Source organism: Alosa sapidissima, unplaced genomic scaffold (genome assembly GCF_018492685.1).
Source record: "Alosa sapidissima isolate fAloSap1 unplaced genomic scaffold, fAloSap1.pri scaffold_385_ctg1, whole genome shotgun sequence".
Classification (NCBI taxonomy): domain Eukaryota; kingdom Metazoa; phylum Chordata; class Actinopteri; order Clupeiformes; family Clupeidae; genus Alosa; species Alosa sapidissima.
In genome coordinates this window covers 1,547-23,805 of record NW_024582131.1, presented here as the reverse complement: position 1 = coordinate 23,805, position 22,259 = coordinate 1,547, and the positions used below count along the sequence as shown (strand labels likewise).

The 22,259-nt window shown below is 42.5% G+C and overlaps 2 protein-coding genes across 3 annotated transcripts; one reads left to right on the top strand and one right to left on the bottom strand.

Annotated features, from left to right (window-relative positions):
- The first annotated feature begins 5,116 nt into the window (after positions 1-5,116).
- Positions 5,117-17,480, top strand: pmch (pro-melanin-concentrating hormone). 2 transcript variants are annotated; one of them, XM_042084064.1, is made up of 3 exons: positions 5,117-5,494; positions 16,118-16,292; positions 17,302-17,480. In XM_042084064.1, the coding sequence occupies exons 1-3, from the start codon at positions 5,150-5,152 to the stop codon at positions 17,349-17,351; spliced, it is 570 nt and encodes a 189-aa protein (XP_041939998.1). In that variant the 5' UTR covers positions 5,117-5,149; the 3' UTR covers positions 17,352-17,480. The 2 variants fall into 2 exon arrangements, with proteins under 2 accessions (XP_041939998.1, XP_041939997.1); XM_042084063.1 differs by having other exon boundaries at positions 16,118-16,307.
- Positions 17,481-17,537: 57 nt separating this feature from the next.
- On the bottom strand, positions 17,538-21,820 carry LOC121700843 (PCNA-interacting partner-like; the record flags this gene model as incomplete). Its single annotated transcript, XM_042084061.1, has 2 exons — positions 17,538-18,367; positions 21,595-21,820. Coding segments are annotated over 2 exons (531 nt in total), but the record flags the coding sequence as incomplete, so codon positions are not given.
- Between the last annotated feature and the right edge of the window lie 439 nt (positions 21,821-22,259).

Genomic DNA, 22,259 nt, shown 5'->3' with positions numbered 1-22,259 from the left:
CACGTTTTCATGATCCTCAAACCCTTCTGACCATTTCAGCTACATTTTTAACATGTTTGCGCATTCCATTCTGGAGAAAATCAGCCTTATATCAGGTGTGCACCTGTTATTTATTCTGCTGCTCCTGGCCGGTTGCTACGTACGTCGTACGCTCATCAATACGTCAACGTCACGCCTCTTTATGCAGACAGGACTCGATCCCATTTCACGCCAATAGACATCTACAGTACGACGAAATCTTACTCCGCCATGTATAATATTTGCTGACATGACATCTGGTGACCTCTGACCTGTAGTGATGCTATGGCTAGTGGCCTTTGACCTCTAGTGATGCTTTGGCCTGGCTCTACCACTTCAGGTAAAGAGGAACAAAAAAGGACGAAAGAAACTCAGAATGGAGGACAGGCTAGCTGTAAGAGAAAGAAAAAAGACACAATGCAAGAACAGAAAGGAGCCAAAAGAGGAAAAGAGGATACAGAATGCATATAGTTGTGCTAAGATGATCTCATACTTCACACTTATACACAGCTTGGGCTGACTAAAGTGCTGCACAAAGGGAAGTAATACTGGCTTGAAAGGCAAAAAAAGTCCCGTCAATAAAACTCACTTGAATTGATTAGAACTGAGAAGAGAAAGATAGAGGGATGAGTCAGAGTGTTGAAAGAATGAAAGATGCATGTAATTATGTTTGTATATCCTGTATTGGCAAAGCAAAAAAAAAAAAAAGCAAGGCCATGCAAATAAAGCTCACTTGAACTGACATGCATTGAACAGAGAAATAGAGAGGAGCAAAATAATAAGACAGAAAGAGAGAGAGGAGAGAAAGAGTTGAAGAAAGGGAGAGAGAAAGAGGAGAGAAAGAGTTGAAGAAAGGGAGAGAGAAAGAGGGGAAAGTTGAAGAGAAAGAGAGAGAAGAAAGAGTTGAAGAGAGGAAGAGGGAGAGAGAGGGGGGATTGAAGAGAGAGACAGAGAGAGAGTGAGACAGAGTGAGATAGAAAGAGAGAGATAGAGGGGAAAGAGTTGAAGAGAGGGAGAGAGGGCCAATAACAAAAATGAAAGCGGGGACCAGAAAATCAGAGAGAGAGAGAAGCAACAGAGAGAGTGAAAGATAGAGATAGAGAGAGAGAGAGAAAGAGAGAGGTTAGAACAACAGAGCAGTGAAACAGAGAGACACTCAGTTGGGCTGCAGCTGGAGAGTTGAAGCTGGAGTTTGCCTGATCCCCGCAGACCTGTTCAGTCCTTCAGTAGAGCCCGTGCGCCTCCAACACAAACACTCGCAAAATAAAGGCGGCGGCGTCCAAGGCAAATCACTTCAGCTGAGTTCAATAACTATTATTCATGTCCTACTTCTGCCCTGCACTCAGGGCTTTGTGTGATGTTAATAAGGCAAGCCTCTGGTGTTTTCCTAAGAGCCGCCGGAGAAGCTTGGGAGAGCTATATCAACAGAAGAGCCCTTCTCTCTGCATGTCTTTCTAATGGACGGCCTCTCGTGAAAGCTATATGCGCACACATGCATGCATGCGGGCGCGCGCACACACACACACACACACACAAATACAAACTCTCTCTCTCTTTCTCTCTCTCACACACACACACACACACACACACACACACACACACACACACACATACATAAATACAAACTCTCTCTCTCTTTTTCTCTCTCACACACACACACACAACCACACACACACACACACATAAATACAAACTCTCTCTCTCTTTCTCTCTCTCACACACAAACACACACACACAAACTCTCCCTCTCTCTCTCACACACACACACATATAAATACACACACACATGCACACACACACACACACACACACACACACACACACACACACACACACACATAAATACAAACTCTCTCTCTCTTTCTCTCTCTCACACACAAACACACACACACAAACTCTCCCTCTCTCTCTCACACACACACACATATAAATACACACACACATGCACACACACACACACACACACACACACACACACACACACACACACACACACACACACACACACACACACACACACACACACACTATATCTCTCTCTTTGTCTCTCTCACACACATACACACACACACACACAAACACACACACACACTCTATTTCTCTCTTTGTCTCTCTCTCTCTCTCTCTCTCTCTCTCTCTCACACACACACACACAGGCTATACGGTCAGGTGTGGAACAAGCTGGGCTGATCTGCATGGAGCGGCAGAGGATGTGTGAGAATCGTTTCCCCCCCCCCCCCCCCCCCAGATTAACTGTTTGCCCGTATCGTTTTACGACATGAGAGAGGAAGTGTTCAGAGCTCTGGGTGTGAGCCGAGAAATCAAATCCTTTCTCAGGGGAAGCCTGTCTGCAGTAGCCTAGTATGGGAACAGGGAGAGAGGGGTGTTTGTGATTCATTTGAAAGTCTGTACAGTACATTGACTAAAAATCACATTTTGCACTTTTCTCCAAAGTCAGATGAAACGATAGGATCAGATTGGCCTGACATGTCATGGGGTACACCTTCAGTCAAAACATGAGCAAATGCTTTCACCTCTAAGACAACTTCGCAGTGGTGGAGACACGGTATCCAGCCAAAACCAAGACGCTGGCAGAAGCTTGGACTTCTTGAAGGTGACTGGCAAACACAAGTTTGACTCCAAAACAAACTGAAACAAGTAAATAAGTCATCTAAATAAACAAGTAAACATTGTAAAAAAACAAGTTAACATTGTTGTCTATTTAAGGTAATCAGTATCTATAATCTAATTAAAGATAATCAGACTTTTATACAATTACTCAATCAGATTGAGGGCTAAATTCCAGGAAAGTGGTTTAGTGACTAACCTGGAAAAAGTGAAATCATGTTAAGACGTAAACCCTTTAAAAGAGGATCAACAAAGCCATGATAGGCCTTTTCTAGTCGGAGGTTTAACTCTTAGTCTCAGTTCACTGATCAGGTTTATTAGGTCTGATTAGGTCTATTGGTAACACTTTATAATAACTACACACAATTCATCATTTATTAAGCCTTTGTTACTTATTAGTTAGTGGTTTGTTCATCATTAGTAATTTCTTGTTCATACATAATTTATCATCAGTAAAGCATTTGTTCACATAGTTTTAAATAGTTTGTTCATAGTAAATAAGCCTATATCTAAAATATGTTTATACATTATTGTTAATACTTAATAAATGATGCATTAATATGTTTTTGATGAAGTAATCAAACAGTTGTTACATACATATGCACTAAAGATTAGTTAGGGTGAGGATACATATTTTATAAAACACTTCCTAATACTATAATTAATAATTAACTCAGGAGTTACAAGTGGTTAGTTAATGATATTTTGTGAGCTCATCTAAAGTGAGGACGTTTTATGCCTTGCAACACATTTACAAATGAGTTTACTCTTGCATTTATTCATTTAGCCGAAACTTTCACCCAAAGCGACTTACACATGTCAATAAAATTAGAGGGCAAGGCCACATTGGTGGACGCCAGGGCTCGAACCCCCAACTTTATGGGTTACTGCATGTTAACCCGGCTCCCTATCCACTACACTACCTCTGCCCAGTGGTATTACAACAGTTAATTCAAAAATATAATATAGATATGCATGTTTACTATGAACAAACCATTTTTAACTGTGTCTAAACATGATTTACAGATGAGAATTAATGTAGGAATAATGCTTTACAAACGAAAAATACAGCATTTAATAATAGTTTACAGATGTTTAATAAATGCTTAACAGTGTGTAGTAGAAGAAAACAGAAACTCTTGCATAGTTGTAGGGGTTTCCGTCTGGACCAAGGTAGTGTAGTGGATAACGAGCTGGACTAGCATGCAGTAGCCTTAAAAGTTGGGGGTTCGATTCCCGGCTTTCACTGTTATGTCAATGGCCTTCAATTTAATTGACATGTGTACGTTGCTTGTCTGCTAAATGAATGAATGTGAATGTAATCTTTACAACTCATTTGAAAATGTGTTGCAAGGCATAGAAAGTCTTCACTTTAGATAAGCTCACAAAATATCATTAACTAACCACTTGTAACTCCTGAGTTAATCATGAATTATAATATTAGGAAGTGGTTTATAAAATATGTATCCTCACTCTAACTAATCATTAGTGCATGTGTATGTAACAACTGTTAAATAATGGAAAAACACAGTCTCTAAACCATGGTCTTGGGAGACCTCCCAGGGCTTTCTGTATGAATAGAGCAACAGGGAAGGTGGCACTGATACCTTGCCTCCCCTCACTATGAATATCTAGTGACGTCTATGATGCAGGGTCAGACTCACAGACCTGGTGTGGTGTGTGTGTGGGGTGTGTGTGTGTGTGTGTGTGTGTGTGATTATTCTATTTGATATATCTATTATTTCTATTTGATTATATGGGGGTGGGTGGGGGGGATAAGGGACTCAAAAGGACCAGGTCAACATGAAGTCCCACCGTAATACCCTGAATATCCTCGTCTATGTACCTTTGGTCATTCAAACAATGGGGAAGCATCTCGAGGATCACATTGTTGTGAATGAAAAAATAAACAGTGATATGGGGGTGTGCAGTGCCATTCACTGCTTTCATCGCCACAAGAGACAACTAACAGACTTACACCCAGGTGCCATGTTTTTGACCCCTGAGGTGACGGTAGAGAGCTTATCAATCTCTGTATGGGAGCTCCGAAGGGACAAAAAGGTCACGGCCCCTCTAAGCTGTCAACCACAGCATTCGGTGCCAGATGTCGTTTGTAATCCGAGCCATTCATATGACGGCCTACCGCTGAAGGTAGCCAAAAGAGAGAGAGAGATTCAATTTCACTCACATCCTTTTATTACGTTATGTCACTCAAAGGCCTCCCGCCTCCATCATAACACAGTATTAGTACAAAATAATAGCAACAAAACACGATCACGATCACAAAAAACCCTAACTATCGCCTTCCTCCATTTTCCCACTGTGTCACTGAATGCAGACCAGTGGGGAGTCTTTGCCCTGTGAGTTAGCAATCTATGTCACGTCACTGTGGCTTAAGATGAAAGCACTGAGGAAGACTAGGGAAGCACTGAGGAAGACTGAGGAAGACTACAGACTACACATGGTGCCATTCAGAGAGTCTCCTATAAAAGCGGTGCATCAGATGTCTGTCAAACACAACACAACATCGAGGTCTCATCGATCGGGCAGTCAGGTTTACATTGCACGCCTCCTCAAGACTACAAAGAGAAGTCCAGACCAGACCATCGCTATGCCAACAGTGCACTGCATCGTTTTTGCTTTGGCTCTCCTCGCCAAGGGCAATGCACTGGTGGCGTCCGCGGTGCTGGGGCAGAGCAAGCTGGATGAGGGCAGGAGCGAAGGTGACGCCCTGAGCCTGTTGCTAGGAGACGAGGCGCCGGATGACCTCATGACCCCGAGGAGGCTCTCTGTGCAGGACAACCGTCTGGGGGACGAGGATGGAGCCACCAAGATCATCATCCTCTCTGTAAGTGTGTGTGTGTGTGTGTGTGTGTGTGTGTGTGAATAATAATAATAATAATAATAATAATAATAATAATAATAATAAGCTTTATTTGTATAGCACCTTTCATACACAGAATGCAGCTCAAAGTGCTTTACATTTGGAACATAACACAACAAATGTAGGCTAACAAATGCTTAGGCCCCGTTGATGTGGACTCTAAGCGGTTAGCCTTAGTATGTTCTTAGTATTTGTTGTGATTATATGAATTTAAGGAACATAATGATTGGAAGACTGGCAGCCTTAACCCCCTACAAGCACGCCATATGGCAAGGAAAAACTCCCATATTCCCGGAAGAAACCATACTTAAGCAGAACCAGACTTAATAGGGGGAGCCCATCTGCTTTTGGCTGGCTGCAGCTCTAATGGCAGCAGTCGAATGTAGAATAATCTGAAAAAGTAGTCTACAAGATGAGTTAACTAATGGCTCTCATATGTATGCTTTCAGGTCTTTATTTAAAGAATTATTCACTGAACACTGTTTGATGTACAGAGGCAGGGCGTTCCATAGCTTTGGTCAGTGTTTGGAATAACGCCGTTTAAAAGAACAGCGTTAGGTAACGACGTTATTTTTTCACTAACGGGGTAATCTAACTAATTACTTTTCCCGTCGTTAAGACGCCGTTAACATTACTGGACGTTAAATGCGGTGCATTACTATATGGCAAGCCAAGAGTGCCAGAATTACGTCTGGTTCTTGCATGTTTTAAGACAACGGCGTCAATAGCGCCGTTTTTACAGTTTCTACGCTGCTTTTTACGGCGCGATTAAAGGTGACTCTGTGAAATGCGCCGTAAAATGCGTGAAATCGCGCCGCTTTTTACGCAGGTCTGAAGCTATTCAAGAGTGCCGTATAATAAGCCATTGTATGCATTCATTACGCCGTCTTTTACGCCATATTTGTGTGCACTGCGTTTTCCTATGATAATTTCTCCCCACTCGGCCCCTCCCACTGACAGTAAATTTGAACTGCTTTCGCCCAAACAGACTATACCAATATAGCACAGATCTTCATGTTGCAAGCCTATGTATGTAGTTTACCATGCATTTTGTTTGGGTAGCCTAAAAACTGTGTATGCACTTTGCTGTCATTCTAAATGTGTCTGCCATGCATTGTTTCGTCTAGCCTATTTTATATAGCCTACTCGTAATCTTCGTTTAGCTGAACCACACCATTTATCATTCGTTTTGCTGAACCGCATCGTAGTGGTTGATTACATCAATGACTCGTAAAACTCAGCAATGTTAGTGTAGGATAGGCCTAATGCACTATAGCCCACGGAGTAGAAAGGCTTTTGAATGGACGTTCGAATCCCGCTTAATTTTGTTTTGCGTTCATTTTTTAAATTTGTGAATTCGCCTACAGCCTCCAGTTGCTGTAAATGTGTGATGTCCGACGGTAATTGTGATGTCCGACGGTAATTGTAAAACAATTTACAAGAGATTCACTGAACAAAAATGCTGATGTGGTACATGAAAATTAAGCTAAAACCATGGAGAATGCAATACAATTCAGCATTTTGGGCGAAGTGGAGGCACAAGCCGGCATGCAGAGAAAACTGGGCAGGCTCCGACAGAGCGAGATAAAAAAAAAAAGATGCGCGTTTTAAAGGGGATGCTTTTCAGCAATGGATAACTTAAAACAAAAACAAATTGTTGAGCGTCTCTCTCTCACGATAAAGGGGTTGAAAACGGCCAATAAACTCCTCTATGCAGGCATATAGATGGCATGGGTAGGCTATGTCACGAGGTTGGTGTAGTAAGGTTGCCAACAGTGCCGAATTGTGCGGGACATCCCGTATTTTGGGTGATTTTCAATCACAGCTCATCGGCCTTGTTTACTTGTAGCCTAACTAACGCACCTGAAGTGTCCAGTGCCGCCGATACCACGCGCATCTCGCACTGTGCGCACGGCACCAAGGGACAGAAGGGGCACCACAATTTAGCCAGAGAAGCTTTACGGCAAACTGCTTTTCACACACAGTTCAAATCACAGTGCAGATTGTCAAAGTGCCCTCACATTTTATAATGGGTCAGTAGCCTAGTGTGAACCGGATAATTCTGCAATCTCCTCGCGTTGTTTTTGTTACTCTCATGATTTCCTTTTAAATGTTTCTTATATTAAAAAGGTGAAATCAATTAATGACAAGCCAACTGCAAACTTCCACCACCTCTCCCTCTCGTTCCCAATTAAAACGAGTAGCATAACGTTCAAGTTAGATCTGCTGCATATGGAGACTGAGAGGACCCAAAAAGTATAATCCTTATGTAAGATGCTGTCATGTCTTTTTATTCTTTGTTGAGGGGAGGGTCAACCATTTTTTTTATTCTAGGAGGGAGGGTCACCCAACTTTTGTATTCATGAAAAAAGCAATATTTGGGCCGTCGCCCATTTATTCTTCATTAACGCCTATTGTAGCCTAAGCAAAAAGCTTAACTGGCTTAATGTCCTAAAAATCAGTGATCACCACATTTCTCTCATATTGTTCCTCATAATCACTAAGAACCTTTAGGTTACCTGACGTGACAGCATGTTTCTTCAATCTCCTTCACTGACACATATGGAAAAGGCTTAACGTCCCAAAACAATGATCAATGATCATCAAAATTCTTTCTCATATTGCTCCTCATAACCATCTATAAAAATCTATCCCGAAGTTTCTTTTTCTTTTGGAGCACGTCCAAATCCCAGGACATAACGCACTGTAGGCTCATAATAGGCTCGAGATATAATTCAAAAGGGGACAGATATACCTAGGCTACTGCACTTAAAACTTAAAAAGATGAACCTTCCCGAACTTTTAAATTGCGATCAGTGACTGGCATCGGGTGAACATAGCTTTTCGAAGTTGAACAGGCTATTAAAAACTATTTGCGCACCTCCATGTCACAGGAGAGACTAGGCTCGCCCTTCTATGAATTCAAAAAGGCCTATTGATTTCATGGCTGAGTTTGCGGCAAAGTAAGCAAGAAAATGCTTTTATTCTGAGTCAGGATATGGCGAGTCAGTGTCATTTATTTGTCCAATGTTAGCTACAGACCAGTTTCCATAGTGCACATCTTATCAATAGTTTGAATGTCGAGTGTGTTTCTGCTCATTGACAAATAGCGTTCAGCACAATGATTCATGCCCAATTAATTCCCCTGTTAAAGTGCTTTGTTACACTAGTTTGGTTTCGTAATGTAGCCTATGATAAACGGCTTATGGCCAAATAGCCTGTGACTCAGCTAATGTTATAGGCTATACAATCCCCCCTCTTAGACAAGCTGGCCTACTATTAAAATGCACCGACAGGTACGTGTAAAGCATGATTTCATGCACGTAGGCTAAGTGAAATAGGCCTCGCACCTGTCAAGTTCGCGACGGCCCTGCAGCTCATACTAAGACAGCGGGAAAAAAGTTCAAATACATGATAAACCCGGACAAAGTTGACAGGTATGTTTCGGTCCCGGTGATTATTTTTGAAATTGTGCAAACGACAGCCCTTTCAAGGCATTTCAAGGAAGGAGTGGCAGCATGCAAGCTCCCAATTGACCCAGTAGGCCTACAGAAGGGTAGCCTAAGAGCGTCGTAAAGTCCCTCTTAAGAACGTCTTAAGATTTGCCGACTGTTTCCCGAAACCATCGTAGCTTAAGAGCATCGTGAAAACACTCGTAGATCTACGAGTGCTCCAGAGTAGGCTACTCGTTACCGGCTAAGAGCGTCTTAACAGTACTTCTCATTGAGGTCACCAACAGGACATACAGAGGAATTACAACTTAGAATACATAATCCAATTTACGTTCCCATTCTTTATTGTGTTTACCTGTGATGAATCAGATTTTAGCGTGCAAAATAGCCTACATTTAATGGTCATAATAATGTGATGAAAAGCGGACAAAAATGCAATCAAGTTATGAAACGAGACGTTGCCAGAATAGTTTGACATTATCTTTGCTAAGTGAATATTTTATTAGGCCTATGAGGTAAAAAAAGCAACATGTGGTTTAGTCTGTAGCCTACTGCATCAAAATCTAAGCCTACACATTTCCTCTCTTTCTTACTCGACTTCTTTCTTATCTTCAAACGTGTTCTTAAGTGGCACCGCGAAAAATTATTGCATGGTGCAACAATCTAATCTTAAAATAATTACAACTAGATGTACCGCAGAGCGGTACAAAATATGACCGCCGCCCAGTCCAGCACATTTTTTCCACAAAAAGAAATCACGCTGAAAGGCCTATATGATTCTAACTGTCTCACTAAATTGCATTATCCACACTCAATTCTCACTGGTATCTGCTAGACAACAAGTACCAAAACATGATTAGTTCATAGATTTCACATGTAAAATTCATTTTATACAACCCCACCTCCATCTTGCCTGTTTATAATTCTGAGAAATTCTTGATTGTTTGTGTTATGTTTATGTTATGTGTGTGTGTGTGTGTGTGTGTGTGTGTGTGTGTGAGTGTGTGTGTGTGTGTGTGTGTGTGTGTGTGTGCGTGTGTGTGTGTGTGCGTGCGTGCTTGTGTTTGTGCCTGTGACATTACTGTGAATGTATGTGTGTGTGTGTGTGTATCTGTTTGTGCACATGTGTGCACGTGAAATGGGTTAACATGACCCCTGGAGGCAAACATACGGAAAAAAATGGTCATCCTAGGCCCTACAGTTCTCAAGATATTCACAGAGAACTGTGTCTGCCCTACCCTCCTTTCGGGGGGTCCAGTCCAGCGGGGGGGCTACAGATCAAAATGAAAAATGACGGTTCCATGCTATCCATGTGGGGGTACATGCCCACCAAGTTTCGTGTACCCCGGTCTTTCAGTGTCCCGGGAATCCTTGTTGGTGTACGTCACTAAATGTACACATAAATTATTTTATTGTAAGGCCCCCCATGAACGAAAGTACACAAAACTTGGCATGCATTCGGAGGGTGTCATAATGATCCTACACTTTTAATTTCGTGCAGTTTTGACCTTGTCAGCCAGAGATATTGTGATGAAAACACCAAATATTTTGCTTTTTAATTTTTAACTAGGTGGCGCTATACATGAAATAAGTGGTAATGGGATGGGTTGACATGCCCCCTTAAGACCAACATACATAAAAAAGATGGACCTCCTAGGCCCTACGGTTCTCGAGATATTCACAGAAAACTGTCTCCGGCCACCTACAGGCCAGGTTGGTGTATAGTAACATAAATTAATTTATTGTGTGGCCCCCCATGAACGGAATTCCACAAAACTTGGCGTGCATACAGAGGGTGTCATAATGATCATACACTTCCAATTTCGTGCAGTTTTGACTATGTTAGGTCACAGATACCTTCAATTACAACACCTCATTTTTACTTTTTTGTGTTTAACTAGATGGCGCTACATGAAATGAATGGTTATGGAATGGGTTGACATGTCCCCTTGAGATCAACATACAAAAAAAAATGGTCCTCCTAAACCCCACGGTTTTCGAGATATTCACAGAAAACTGTGTCTGCCCTACCCTCCTTTCGGGGGGTCCAGTCAAGCGGGGGGGTTACAGATCAAAACGAAAAACGATGGTTCCATGCTATCCATGTGGGGTTACATTCCCACCAAGTTTCGTGTACCCCGGTCTTTCAGTGTCCTGGGACTCATTGACGGAAATTTGGGCATGTGAAAAAGAAAAAAAAGAAGAAAAAAAAAAAAAAAAAAAAAAATTACTAAACCTATATGACCGCCGCTTCGCTGCGCGGCGGTCATAATTATTTATGTCTCTGTGTGGTATATAGGTATATAACCTACTTGGGATGCTTACATGCAGATGTCAAAGTGTTTCTATTTTCGTATTGATGTGAATTAATGTGTAGATCCGAAGTTTAAATGGTAGGCCTAGCTGTGACGTGCAGTCACCTGACATCACCGTCAAATCAGAGGATATTTCAGAACTATTAACGTGGACAGCTCCCCTTAAGAGCATCTTTAGAGCAGTGCATGCACGTTCACACTACGAGCATGTTCGGGAAACAGTCGGAAAAACCAAACAAACGATCGTAAGATGAATCGTAGAAAACCCTCTTAAGAGCGTGTCTCCGTCGTTATCTGGGAAGTGGGCCCTGGCCTGATGGGTCGCCTATTTACACCGTTTCAACGGCACATGGACGGTTAGACCGAGAATTCTTGTCGTGAAATTAAAATTCCACTGGAGCTCCAAGCGGTTGTGTACACGCAGCCTTACAACACTGTTTACAGCTCTTTGAGTCACGGTAAAATGTCATTTTTGGTACATAGCTAATTTAGATACACCTGGGTGGTTGCGTGTCTTTAGGAGTCCGCTGTCTTGGTTTATATAAAAATTGATATAAGTGACTACACGCAAGACGGTGGAAATACGGGACCGACGGTAATAGGGGGAGTTCCGATACATGGCAAACTACATAAAAGTTACAGTCAACTTTGCAGCATGAGGATCTGTGCTGAATTGTATCGTCTGTTTTGGCGAAAGCAGTTCAAATTTAGTGACTGTGGGAGGGGCCGAGGGAGGAGAAATTATCATATGAGGAAAACGCTGTCTTTGACGCCGCTTTGTGCTCACAAAGACGGCGTAATGAATGCACACAACGGCGTATTATACGGCACTCTTGAATAGCTTGAGAAGGGCGTAAAAAGCGGCGCATTTTCATGCATTTTACGGCGCATTTCACGGGTCACCTCTAATCGCGCTGTAAAAAGCGGCGTAAAAACTGTAAAAACGCCGTTATTGACGCCATTTGTGTCTTAAAACGTGCAAGAACCAGACGTAATTCTGGCACTCTTGGCTTGCCATATTACTATGCATTGATTGAATAAACTGTGTAATCCAAACCAAACGCACCCTGGCTCACAGCTAGTGAGGAGGTGGGTTAATAACGACGTAAGCGATTATGATTGGCTACGGCAGAGTCATGTTTCATGATAGCCAATCAGAGCCAGTGTTTTTACACACTTGCCAGCACATGTGGCACACACATATGCAACCGCTAAAATAGAGATTCGATGACACTGCAGAGGTCAGGAGCAATCCGAAAAGTTGGCCTTTTCAAGGTGGAGATATAAGCACTACTTCAAATTCATCAAGGCAAGAACGTGCATGTAATGTGTACATTATGTCCAGGAGCGAAGACTTTGTCGACATCCGTTGTAAGCAACTCTAATATATTGAAGCATCCTCACACACGCATCCAAAGATAGTGTCCAAAAACACCGATACCTGCACCACAGATGATAGCTCGCCATCCACTAGCTCGGAGCAAAGTCCTCCAAGCAGCAAAAGATCTTTCTGCCTCACAACAAAAACCTATGACACAGGCTGAAGTCAACTAGGTCTGTCGATGTGCAATATCTTGAATTTACCCTTCGGGATCAATAAAGTATCTATCTATCTATCTATCTATCTAATAAATATTGCTACAAACACCTGTTCTACTCATTTCAACTGGCTGCTCAAAACTGCTCAACAAATCCAAAATCTTTGACATATATCAACTTTTTTTTTTGTAACAGTAACGCAAATAGTTACTTTCCCTGGTAACGAGTTACTCTGATCATAGAGTAATTCAGTTACTAACTCAGTTACTTTTTGGAACAAGTAGTGAGTAACTATAACTGATGACTTTTTTAAAGTAATGTTCCCAACACTGGCTTTGGTGCATAATGGATAAAAGCAGCTTCTCCAATTTGCTTGTGGAGCACTTTTGTTACAATTAAAAGATTAACATTGGAAGATCTAAGTTTCCTTTGTGGTTGATACGATATTATAAGCCCAGAGATATATGAAGGTGCTATGCCATTCAGAGCTTTGTAAGTAATTACCGGTAACATAACCTTAAAATCAATTCTATAGGAAACAGGGAGCCAGTGCAGTTCAGCTAACACAGGGGTGATGTGTAGAATCTTTTGGTTAAAAGTCTATCAGCAGAGTTCTGTATGAGTTTCAATTTCTTTATATCAGCCTAGACACAGTGTCAAGTTAATTGGGCTAGATTTAAGTTTGTCTCCCTTTAAAGGAACATTCTGGTCATTTTTCACATAGATCTGTTTCTTGGGGTCACTGAGTGCAGTAAGGGGGGGGGGGGGGTGCCACTTAGCTGGAGTTGCTGGAGCCAACAGCTGGAGTAGACAGGCAGCTACAGTGCTACACTCTGGGGGATAATCATAATCAAGCAAACTCGGGCTATGTGATATTACACATGCAGACCTCTCAAGGGTCAACAGTTTTTTCTGGTTAATGTTATTATCGAAATTCAGCAGAATTCAGTCGAAAATCAGAAACAGCATGTTCACGTGCTGCACGCGGCAGCAGCGCTAAGCTGTATAAGATAGAGTCCCATGTCTCGGGTGAGACAGGAATTCTGTAAAAGTGTTATGTTATGGGTAGTGTGATCATATGGGCAGTGTGAATCAACTCATCAAAATAAACCTTCTAGAGGCTTCCCAGAACTGCTCAAGATTCCAGTCGGTTTTCCCTGAATGGGTTGCCACTGCCATTTCCAATAATTTCCCAGCTATCTTAGCTGTTATGAGAGAGGTGCATTATGGGAAGGGGACAGGAGGTTGGTCTAGGGGTAGCAGACAGGGGTTGTGCTGGGAAATGACGCCCGTCAAAGAAATAGAGGCCACTGGGACCTTGTAAAGATGTGTATGCGTGTGTGTGTGTGTGTGTGTGTGTGTAGGTGGGGAGTGGGGGTTAACTACGTGACATGAGGCTTTGGAAACTGTGTCGCACACATAGACTGACGTATTTCTTCCACAGAGGGTTCCATGTGAGTTGGCCCCTGTCCAGAACAGTGTAGGGGGATGAGGATGGTTTGTACTGCCCCTGGATATCTGTCACTGACACACACACACACATATATATATTGGCGTTAGTGGCAAATGTGAGGTTGTGATGGTGTTGGTGGCATATGTGAACAATAGAGTATGTAGGCCGCCTACCCAGACACATTTATAGCAGCAGTATGTACTACGTAGCATTTTAACTGGCAATGTTGTGCAATAAATGCTGTTCTGACATTCTCGGGTGGGGGTGGGGTTTAGCGGAGTGGATGGGATTTTTTTTTAGAAAAAATATATCTCGGTGCACATTGGGATCTTAATTTAATGCCTTCCATATGTTAGGCACTGGGGGTCACCTCTATTGCTACAAGTGGTCATACCTTATTTTTAGGATCAGTTGAATTGTTTTGAGTTTTTGTCGTAACACGGTGATAAGGAACTACAGCTGCATGTGACGTCACATGTTTGGGCGCTTAAAGTGCGTATGTCAGGTTAAAAAAAAAATTGACAAATGAAGGGACATGAAGCAAGATAGTAGTGAGGATAGGAACGCAACCACTTGGGGCGCTGGTTTTCACTTAAAGGCAAATGTTATTGAAGACGTCATTAAAGGAATGCATCATGGTCTGAAACATTCATTAACAATGTTACCATCCAACGATACGTTTAGAACGGTGAAAACAAGAACATAACAATAATAACCTTATGGCATAACTTGGATAATTATAACAACGCATAACTATCCAAAAATGTTTTATCACCAAGTGAACTGTCCACGTATGTGACAGGCCAGCAGTAGGCTATGGCTGATTGTTTTCTGTGCTAACGTTACCAGTTAGCCACTATGTAGGCTAGCATTCAGTAGCCTACACTAGCCTTACCATCTTGTTTTGGAATATGAATTTTTGGAGCTGGTCTTCCTGCTTTGATAAACAATATCAGTGTATTCGCAGTGTATTTGAATGTATAAAAGATTTGAGATTGTCCTCTGATTCCATTGTAGGCCTACTGTTTATTTCACGAGCAAAAAACAAGCTTTCCGTTCAACATAAGATTCGTAGTTTGACTGCAGATAACGTTCTTGAACCGTTGACGCTAAAAACAGCACCCCCTTGGCCATTGAAAACGACGTGATTCACGAGCCGCTGGGGTCCGAGGCGTTTATAATGGACTTCAATGAGGGGCTTGAGGAGGATGCTCCTCCATACAGTAATTTTCAATTGCGATAGGGGGTGCTGTTGGCATTTTGACCTAGGGAAACAATTTTGTTCATTCAAAGTGTTAAAAATAGTAATATTAACAGTAATTTATCAGATTAGTAATTCACTTTAAATATGTTTTTATTTTTCTCTGAAATTTTAGGGAGGGTGTTCCTCCCTTTCCTCAATGAAGGAGCCTCCTCTGATATATATATATATATATATATGCATCACACATACAAATACACACACAAATACAAATACACACACTCATATCCTGCAGGGGCAAGAGGATCTGTACTGGTTGACTGTTGCTGACAAACACACACAAATAAACATGTACACTCACCCACACATAATAGTATTTCACTGTTTTTTTTTTTAAGCACAGTCCAACCTCCAAGAGAGGAGAGGTTGGTTCTTGTACACACACACACGCTTTCCATTAAATGACACAGATCCCACCAAGTAGCACTCTGGTATTTGTCATTTACATTACGATCACCAATCTTCTACAGCAGAGCCCCAACAGACTGCAGCATTTACTGTTAACGGATAGAAAGCAACTATCCACTCCCGATTTAGAAACACATTTTACCATCTCCACACCTCCAGGATAATGGCCCAGGAGGGTTCAGCCTCCGCTCCCACCAGTTGAGATCCGTCCTGGGCCGCGCCTTCCCCCTGCTGGCCTCTTGGAGGATGGACCAGGCCGCGGCCGACTGGGCTCCCCAGGAGGGACACCCCGAGCCGGATGACAACCTGTCCGTTCGCCGCAGAGACATGGACGGTGAGAAAGAAACATGTGAGATTGAGATTCCGGTCTTTATTTAGATTTTTTTTGTTTAGGGTCTGCAATGCAACAATTAATCGGTTTGAGGTCAACGATTTAATTAATCACCACCAACTATTTTGATCAATTGATCAGTTTGAGTAATTGTTGAGTAAAAGGAAGAACAACTAAAAATTCTCTGATTCCACAGTAACAATGAATATGGATAGTCCGTAAACAGAGACGTAACATATAATCTGTTAAGATTCAAGTTCAGTAGCCTATGTAGAAATTGTTGAACAATTATGAACAGCACCTTATCCAGATTCAACCCCATAAAATTGTAGGAGTCAACAGATAGTTTGTTGATAACCAAAGCATCTGTAGAAAGTCTGTGTACAGACTATCCAAGTTAAGTGTGACCAATTCCACAGCATCCCAAAGTTCAATATTTTCTGCTCTTTGCCAGTAAACTGAATATCTTTGACGTGCGGCATAAACAATGCTTTTGTTTGCATTTCCGTCCTGTGTTGAAGTTAGATACAAGCTTCTTCGTGCTTCTTTGTTGGAAGACAAAGATTGTTTACAATAGCAACCAGTGAGATGTTCTGTTGACATCTGAAGTTAATGCTCCAGTGGCAAGGCTTGGATGGTGTGTTATGACGGCCTGTTATGATGAGTTCAGAGTTCTTGGCAACTCAAAGATGAATCTGATCACAAACATGTTCCTAGAAAACACTCTGTTCAAAAACACATTATTATGCACCAAGCTCGGCCAAGGCTGTGCATACACACGGAACTCGCTAGAAGTTCAGGCTTTCCGCTCCAGGGCATGGATTCGTTTCTGCAAAACACAAACATCACCTGAAAGATTTTGTCATTCAAGTCGGTGCTGCCAATTTCATAGAAATAATATTCCTTCAAGTCTCTGGTAGACATTACCAGTATTGTTATAGTCTTGATGACCATGGAATGCCCCAGGTCGATGTTGTGGTGACTTTGGCGGTTCCCTTTCTTCTGTGTGTAGTGCTGAGGTGTATGATCGGAAGAGTGTACAGGCCCTGCTGGCAAGCCTGAAGAATTCACAAGCACTCCATCTGCGAAACCATGAAGAACGTGGGGCCAAGTGTGTGTGTGTGTGTCTCAAAAATATACTTCTCTCTTGTCGTCTTGTGAACCTACTGATGTGATATATGTGATGCTTATCAAGTAAATGAGGAAAAAAACAAAAATAACCTATTAAAAACAGAAACAATGCATGTGTAACAACAAAAATAAAACTTTATTTAAAAGAAATGTTGCAGGGTTTTGACTGCTTTGTTTCAAGGACTGTGCATTCATACACACACTTAGAATCTAGGGCTGGCAAACGTCAAAGGGGTCATGATGATGTAATGTATATTGTGTATTAATACAACTAAACAATGAAGTAAACAACTGGAGCGGTGGACAAGAGGGATAAATGAATCATAACCAATCAATCCATCACAGAACAATGTTACTGAGGGACAACATACCATATACACACAGGGGGGTGGGGGGGGGGTGGTTGTGGAAGAGCCCGATTCATCTAGCAAGAGGACAATACCTCAAACAGCTACTTCATACTGAGAAAACAATATATTACATCTAATGAACCTTCACCGTTACATCAAAGCAATGAAACAATGACGCAAGAATAAATAAAGACTTTGCTGATTAAAATCACAGCCAGCTAGTCTGAGCAGTACAGGGCACAGCTACACCCGGAAGAAGCCGGTGAGTTTGCCCTGCCCAGCGATCAGTTTCTTAGTGGGGGCTTTGGTGCTCTTCTTGCCCATCGGTGCGGCACCAGGGACTTTTAGAGGGGGGTCTCTTGGCTGGCGGTTGGTTCTCTTCGCCGCCCAGGTCTGCCCCGTCCACCTGCTTGCGTTTCATGCTCTTGCCCCCCAGGGCAGGGGCATTTAAGGGGGTGTCACTCTTCTTTTTGTTCGTCGTCGTTTTCTGGGTTTCCTTGGCTACTCCGGCTTTGGCGTTACCTTGGCGACTTCCCAGGGCTGCTATGGAGACCGTGTTAACCTTCTGGTTGGCACCTGCTGGAGGGTTCGCATCACCTAGAGAGAGAAAGAAAGAAAGATAAATAAATAGATAAATAAATAAATAAATACATAAATAAATAAATTTGACTCCGTATCTTCCAGAGTACATTACCCATACATATACATCACAACCATCCTGTCACACCTTTCCAAAAACACACAGTGGAGAATTTCAGAATTGGAATTAACCGGTTTGTGGTACACAACATTCCAGTTCATTTCACATGCACACCTTCCCTCTACATAGAGAATTCCATAATGGGAATTAACTAGTTTGTGTTATGCATATTCCAATGCATGCACATTATCGCTCTAAAATGAGAAGGGGGAAGGGGGGGTAAGAAGAGGGAAGGGGGGGGGGGGTAATGAGGGGGGGGCAGCCGTAGCCTACTGGTAAGCGCTTCGGATTTGTAACCGGAGGGTTGCCGGTTCGAACCCCGACCAGTAGGCCCTTGAGCAAGGCACCTAACCCCTCACTACTCCCCGAGCGCCGCTGTAGCAGGCAGCTCACTGCGCCGGGATTAGTGTGTGCTTCACCTCACTGTGTGTTCACTGTGTGCTGTGTGTGTTTCACTAATTCACCAATTGGGTTAAATGCAGAGACCAAATTTCCCTCACGGGATCAAAAGAGTATATATACTTATACACACTTATACTTATAAGAGGGAAGGGGAAGCAAAGTAGAGAGTCAGCAAACGACACGATCAACAAGGGCAGGGTGGGGTGTGGGAAAACACCAAACGAGAACAGGGGAAAGAGAGAAAGAAAGAACCAAAAAAAAGGAAGAAAGAAAGAAAAAGAAAGGGGGATAGCAAGAGAGAGAAAGGAAAGGGTTAGGGAGGGGGGCAGCTATGATGAAACTGCTGACGTTAGACTGGGGTGGGTTTCACAGGAGATGTGTGTGTATTTTACCGAGGAGAATGGGAACGCTTGCCATGTAACCTGATGGAGCTGAGCCTAGTTTCCCACAGCCAACCAGAGCAGCGAGCGAGAGCGAGAGAGAGAGAGAGAGAGAAGAAAGAAAGAGGAGCATGTGTGCATGAGAGAAGGAGTGATAAAGAAAGAAAGAAAGAAAGAAAGAAAGAAAGAAAGAAAGAGAGACAAATACACGAAGAAGGAGCGAAAACCATGCATGCATGAGAGAGAATGATAAAAGAAAGAAAGATAGAAAGAAAGCGGGAGAGAGACGAGTGTGCATGCATGAGAGAAAGTGATAAAAAGAAAAGAAAGAGGAAAGGCTGGGGTGATGTGGAGGTGAGAGAATAAAAAAGAAAGAATGAAAAAGGAAGAAAGAAATGGAGAGAGATGAATGAGTAAAAAGGAGAAAAACAGGAGGAGAAAGGAGAAAAAAAAAAAGTGAGAAAGTGAGTTCCTCGGGGTACTTTTACAACAAATGTCAAGGCTGCCAGGTTCTTACAGGACGGGGAATTGGTTAAAGGTTGATCTTAAGTACCGGTCCCGGAACGGGACTCCGGGCAGAACGTGGGGCCCGGATAGAAGACGAGAGGTCTGGGATCAGTTCCGAAACACCTGGCGTTCCAAGCCGGAGGAGGTGCGTGGAACCGACCCACCGAGAGAACCGGTTGCACGGCCCGTACCCTTCCTGTGTTCCACACCACCCGTGTGCACTTTCGACCCAATCCTCGTGAGGGAAAACTAAAGTCAAGGACTTTCAAGGAACACTGGAACCTTTTTCCAAAGCTCACAATACATTATTTTGCCATCTTACCACATGCCACATTGCCACTTGGCACAAAGCTCCTACTTCTACCATTTTCTCTTTTTTCACCCCTCTTTGACCGGCTACTTCTCAGATATGGAAACCAGGGTTTTGGTGGCTGGACTGGAGAGGTTCAGAGCAACATGTGCAACCTATTTGTCGACTAATTAACTATTTAGTATGCTTTCAGGCAACTGGGGGGGGGGGGCAAAAGTCAAAAACACTTTCAGTTGAAATTCACCAACTTGAAGTCCTTGAATGTTTTTTTTTTTTGTCTCGGATCCAAGTACTTTACAGTGCTCTAAAGACAAGTCAAAGTCCTGCACACAACCACATCCCTTAGACTTTAGAACACTCTCCTGACTCATCAAATCCCATCTCACTATAGATAGTTTCAAGTCAAATTTAAAGACAGACCTCTTGGTTGGCCAAGCCCACTCCCTTATGGTTAAGCCATGCTAGGTTATTCTATCTTTTTATTGGACTTTTATCCATCCTTTATGCACTTCATCACAAATCATATTCTATTGATGTATTTATCACATTTCCTTTGCCTCAACTGAGCACTTTGGGTCAACTTTTGTTGTTTTAAATGTGATGTATATAAAGAAACTTGACTAGGCTAGACTTGATTAGAACTGGGGCTTGTTATCCCTGCTCCAAACTTGTGACAAAAGTGTAGTGAAATGCTTGATTCAGGTTGGCAGATCATGGGTTTGAAAATATGGGGACTCGAGGGGAGAAAACGTTATGCGGAAACAGCCATTTGTAGGTGCAAATTTCACTGTTCAGGGTTGGTCTCTAGACCGACCAGTGTCTACCCAGCTTCCAAAAGTCTTTATTTTCTCCAGAGTTCTTGGCTGATCTCACTAACATTGCAGGTGTGTGAGGGTTGGGATGGAAAACACCCCACTTTAAAGACAGGTGAGGTCTTCAAATTCTGCTAAATTCTCCTCATATTCCGCCCCCTACTGTAACTGTCCATCTACGGCTAAAAAAAGCTTTTTTTGGCAGACAAAGTACAAAGTCTGTCAGCAAGCAAAGTTCTCGTGCAGCAGGGGAGTATCGAGCTGACTAATCAATGTTTCGGTTTCAATGTCTTGTCAATTATGTTAAACTAGCTAATTGATTAAAGGTTGCAATATATTTATAAAGAGTCAAAATATATTTATATTTTACTCTGTTGTTGTAAATAGCATACTTCTCGTGACTTATTCCCCCTTGTTGTGGAGGTAAAGGATTAACAACAGGCAAAAGCTATCTCCAAAGAGCTAACAAGCGGACAAAGTAATATTTCACGATTCCAGAATCGAGGACTTGACATATAAAAGCATTTTAGCGGAGAAAGCTAGAAACCTACACACATCTCAATTCAATTAAATTTCAATGATCATTGTGTAAAGCGACCTGGAATTTGTGTAAGGCCCTATATAAATGTAACTTATTTTATTATGATTACTATTATTAGGATCATCATCAATCATTATCATCATCCATCATCCTTATCAGTAAGCGCTTTTACCGTTATCTAGCCCATGCGATTCCTTCGGTACAGCAGACTCCTGGTTCTCAGAATCCCTGCCCCAGTCTGTGACCAGCGCTGGGCGGTGCAGCGGCCGCTTCGGAGCAGGGTGCTTGCAGGTGGGCAGCTGGCTGGTGCTGGGGAAGTCCAGAACCCGGTTCAGTGGTGGGTCATCCACCTCAACGTACGTGCAGGCAAACTGAGAGCGCAGGCCTCGCTCCTTCACCTGGGGGGGATCAAGACAAGTTTAAGGCCGATCTTTAGGTCATACCATGTGGAAACTCTTACTTTTGACTGCTCCCACTCTTAAAAACAAGTTGTGTTGTTTTCTCGTTTAACACATCTCTGTGTCCAGATAGGGATAACACAGTTTGTGTTGATTCCAACACATTTGTTTTAATTGCAGCAATTTTAAGTGCAGCAATTTTCCCCTCGTTATGCTTTGTGACAAACATTTACTTACTAATTTATTCTCATGCTTGCGGCACACTGTCTTTCCCAAGCAGCAAGGGAGAGGCATGGGGGGGGGGGGGGGGGGGGGGGGGTACAACAGAATACACAAAGCTGACGAATGTCCGTTTTTGGTTGCACAGGCTCATTTTCGCCTCTGTGTATAGTGACATACAGCAACGACAAAGACCAATCATACAGGGCTTTACAAACAG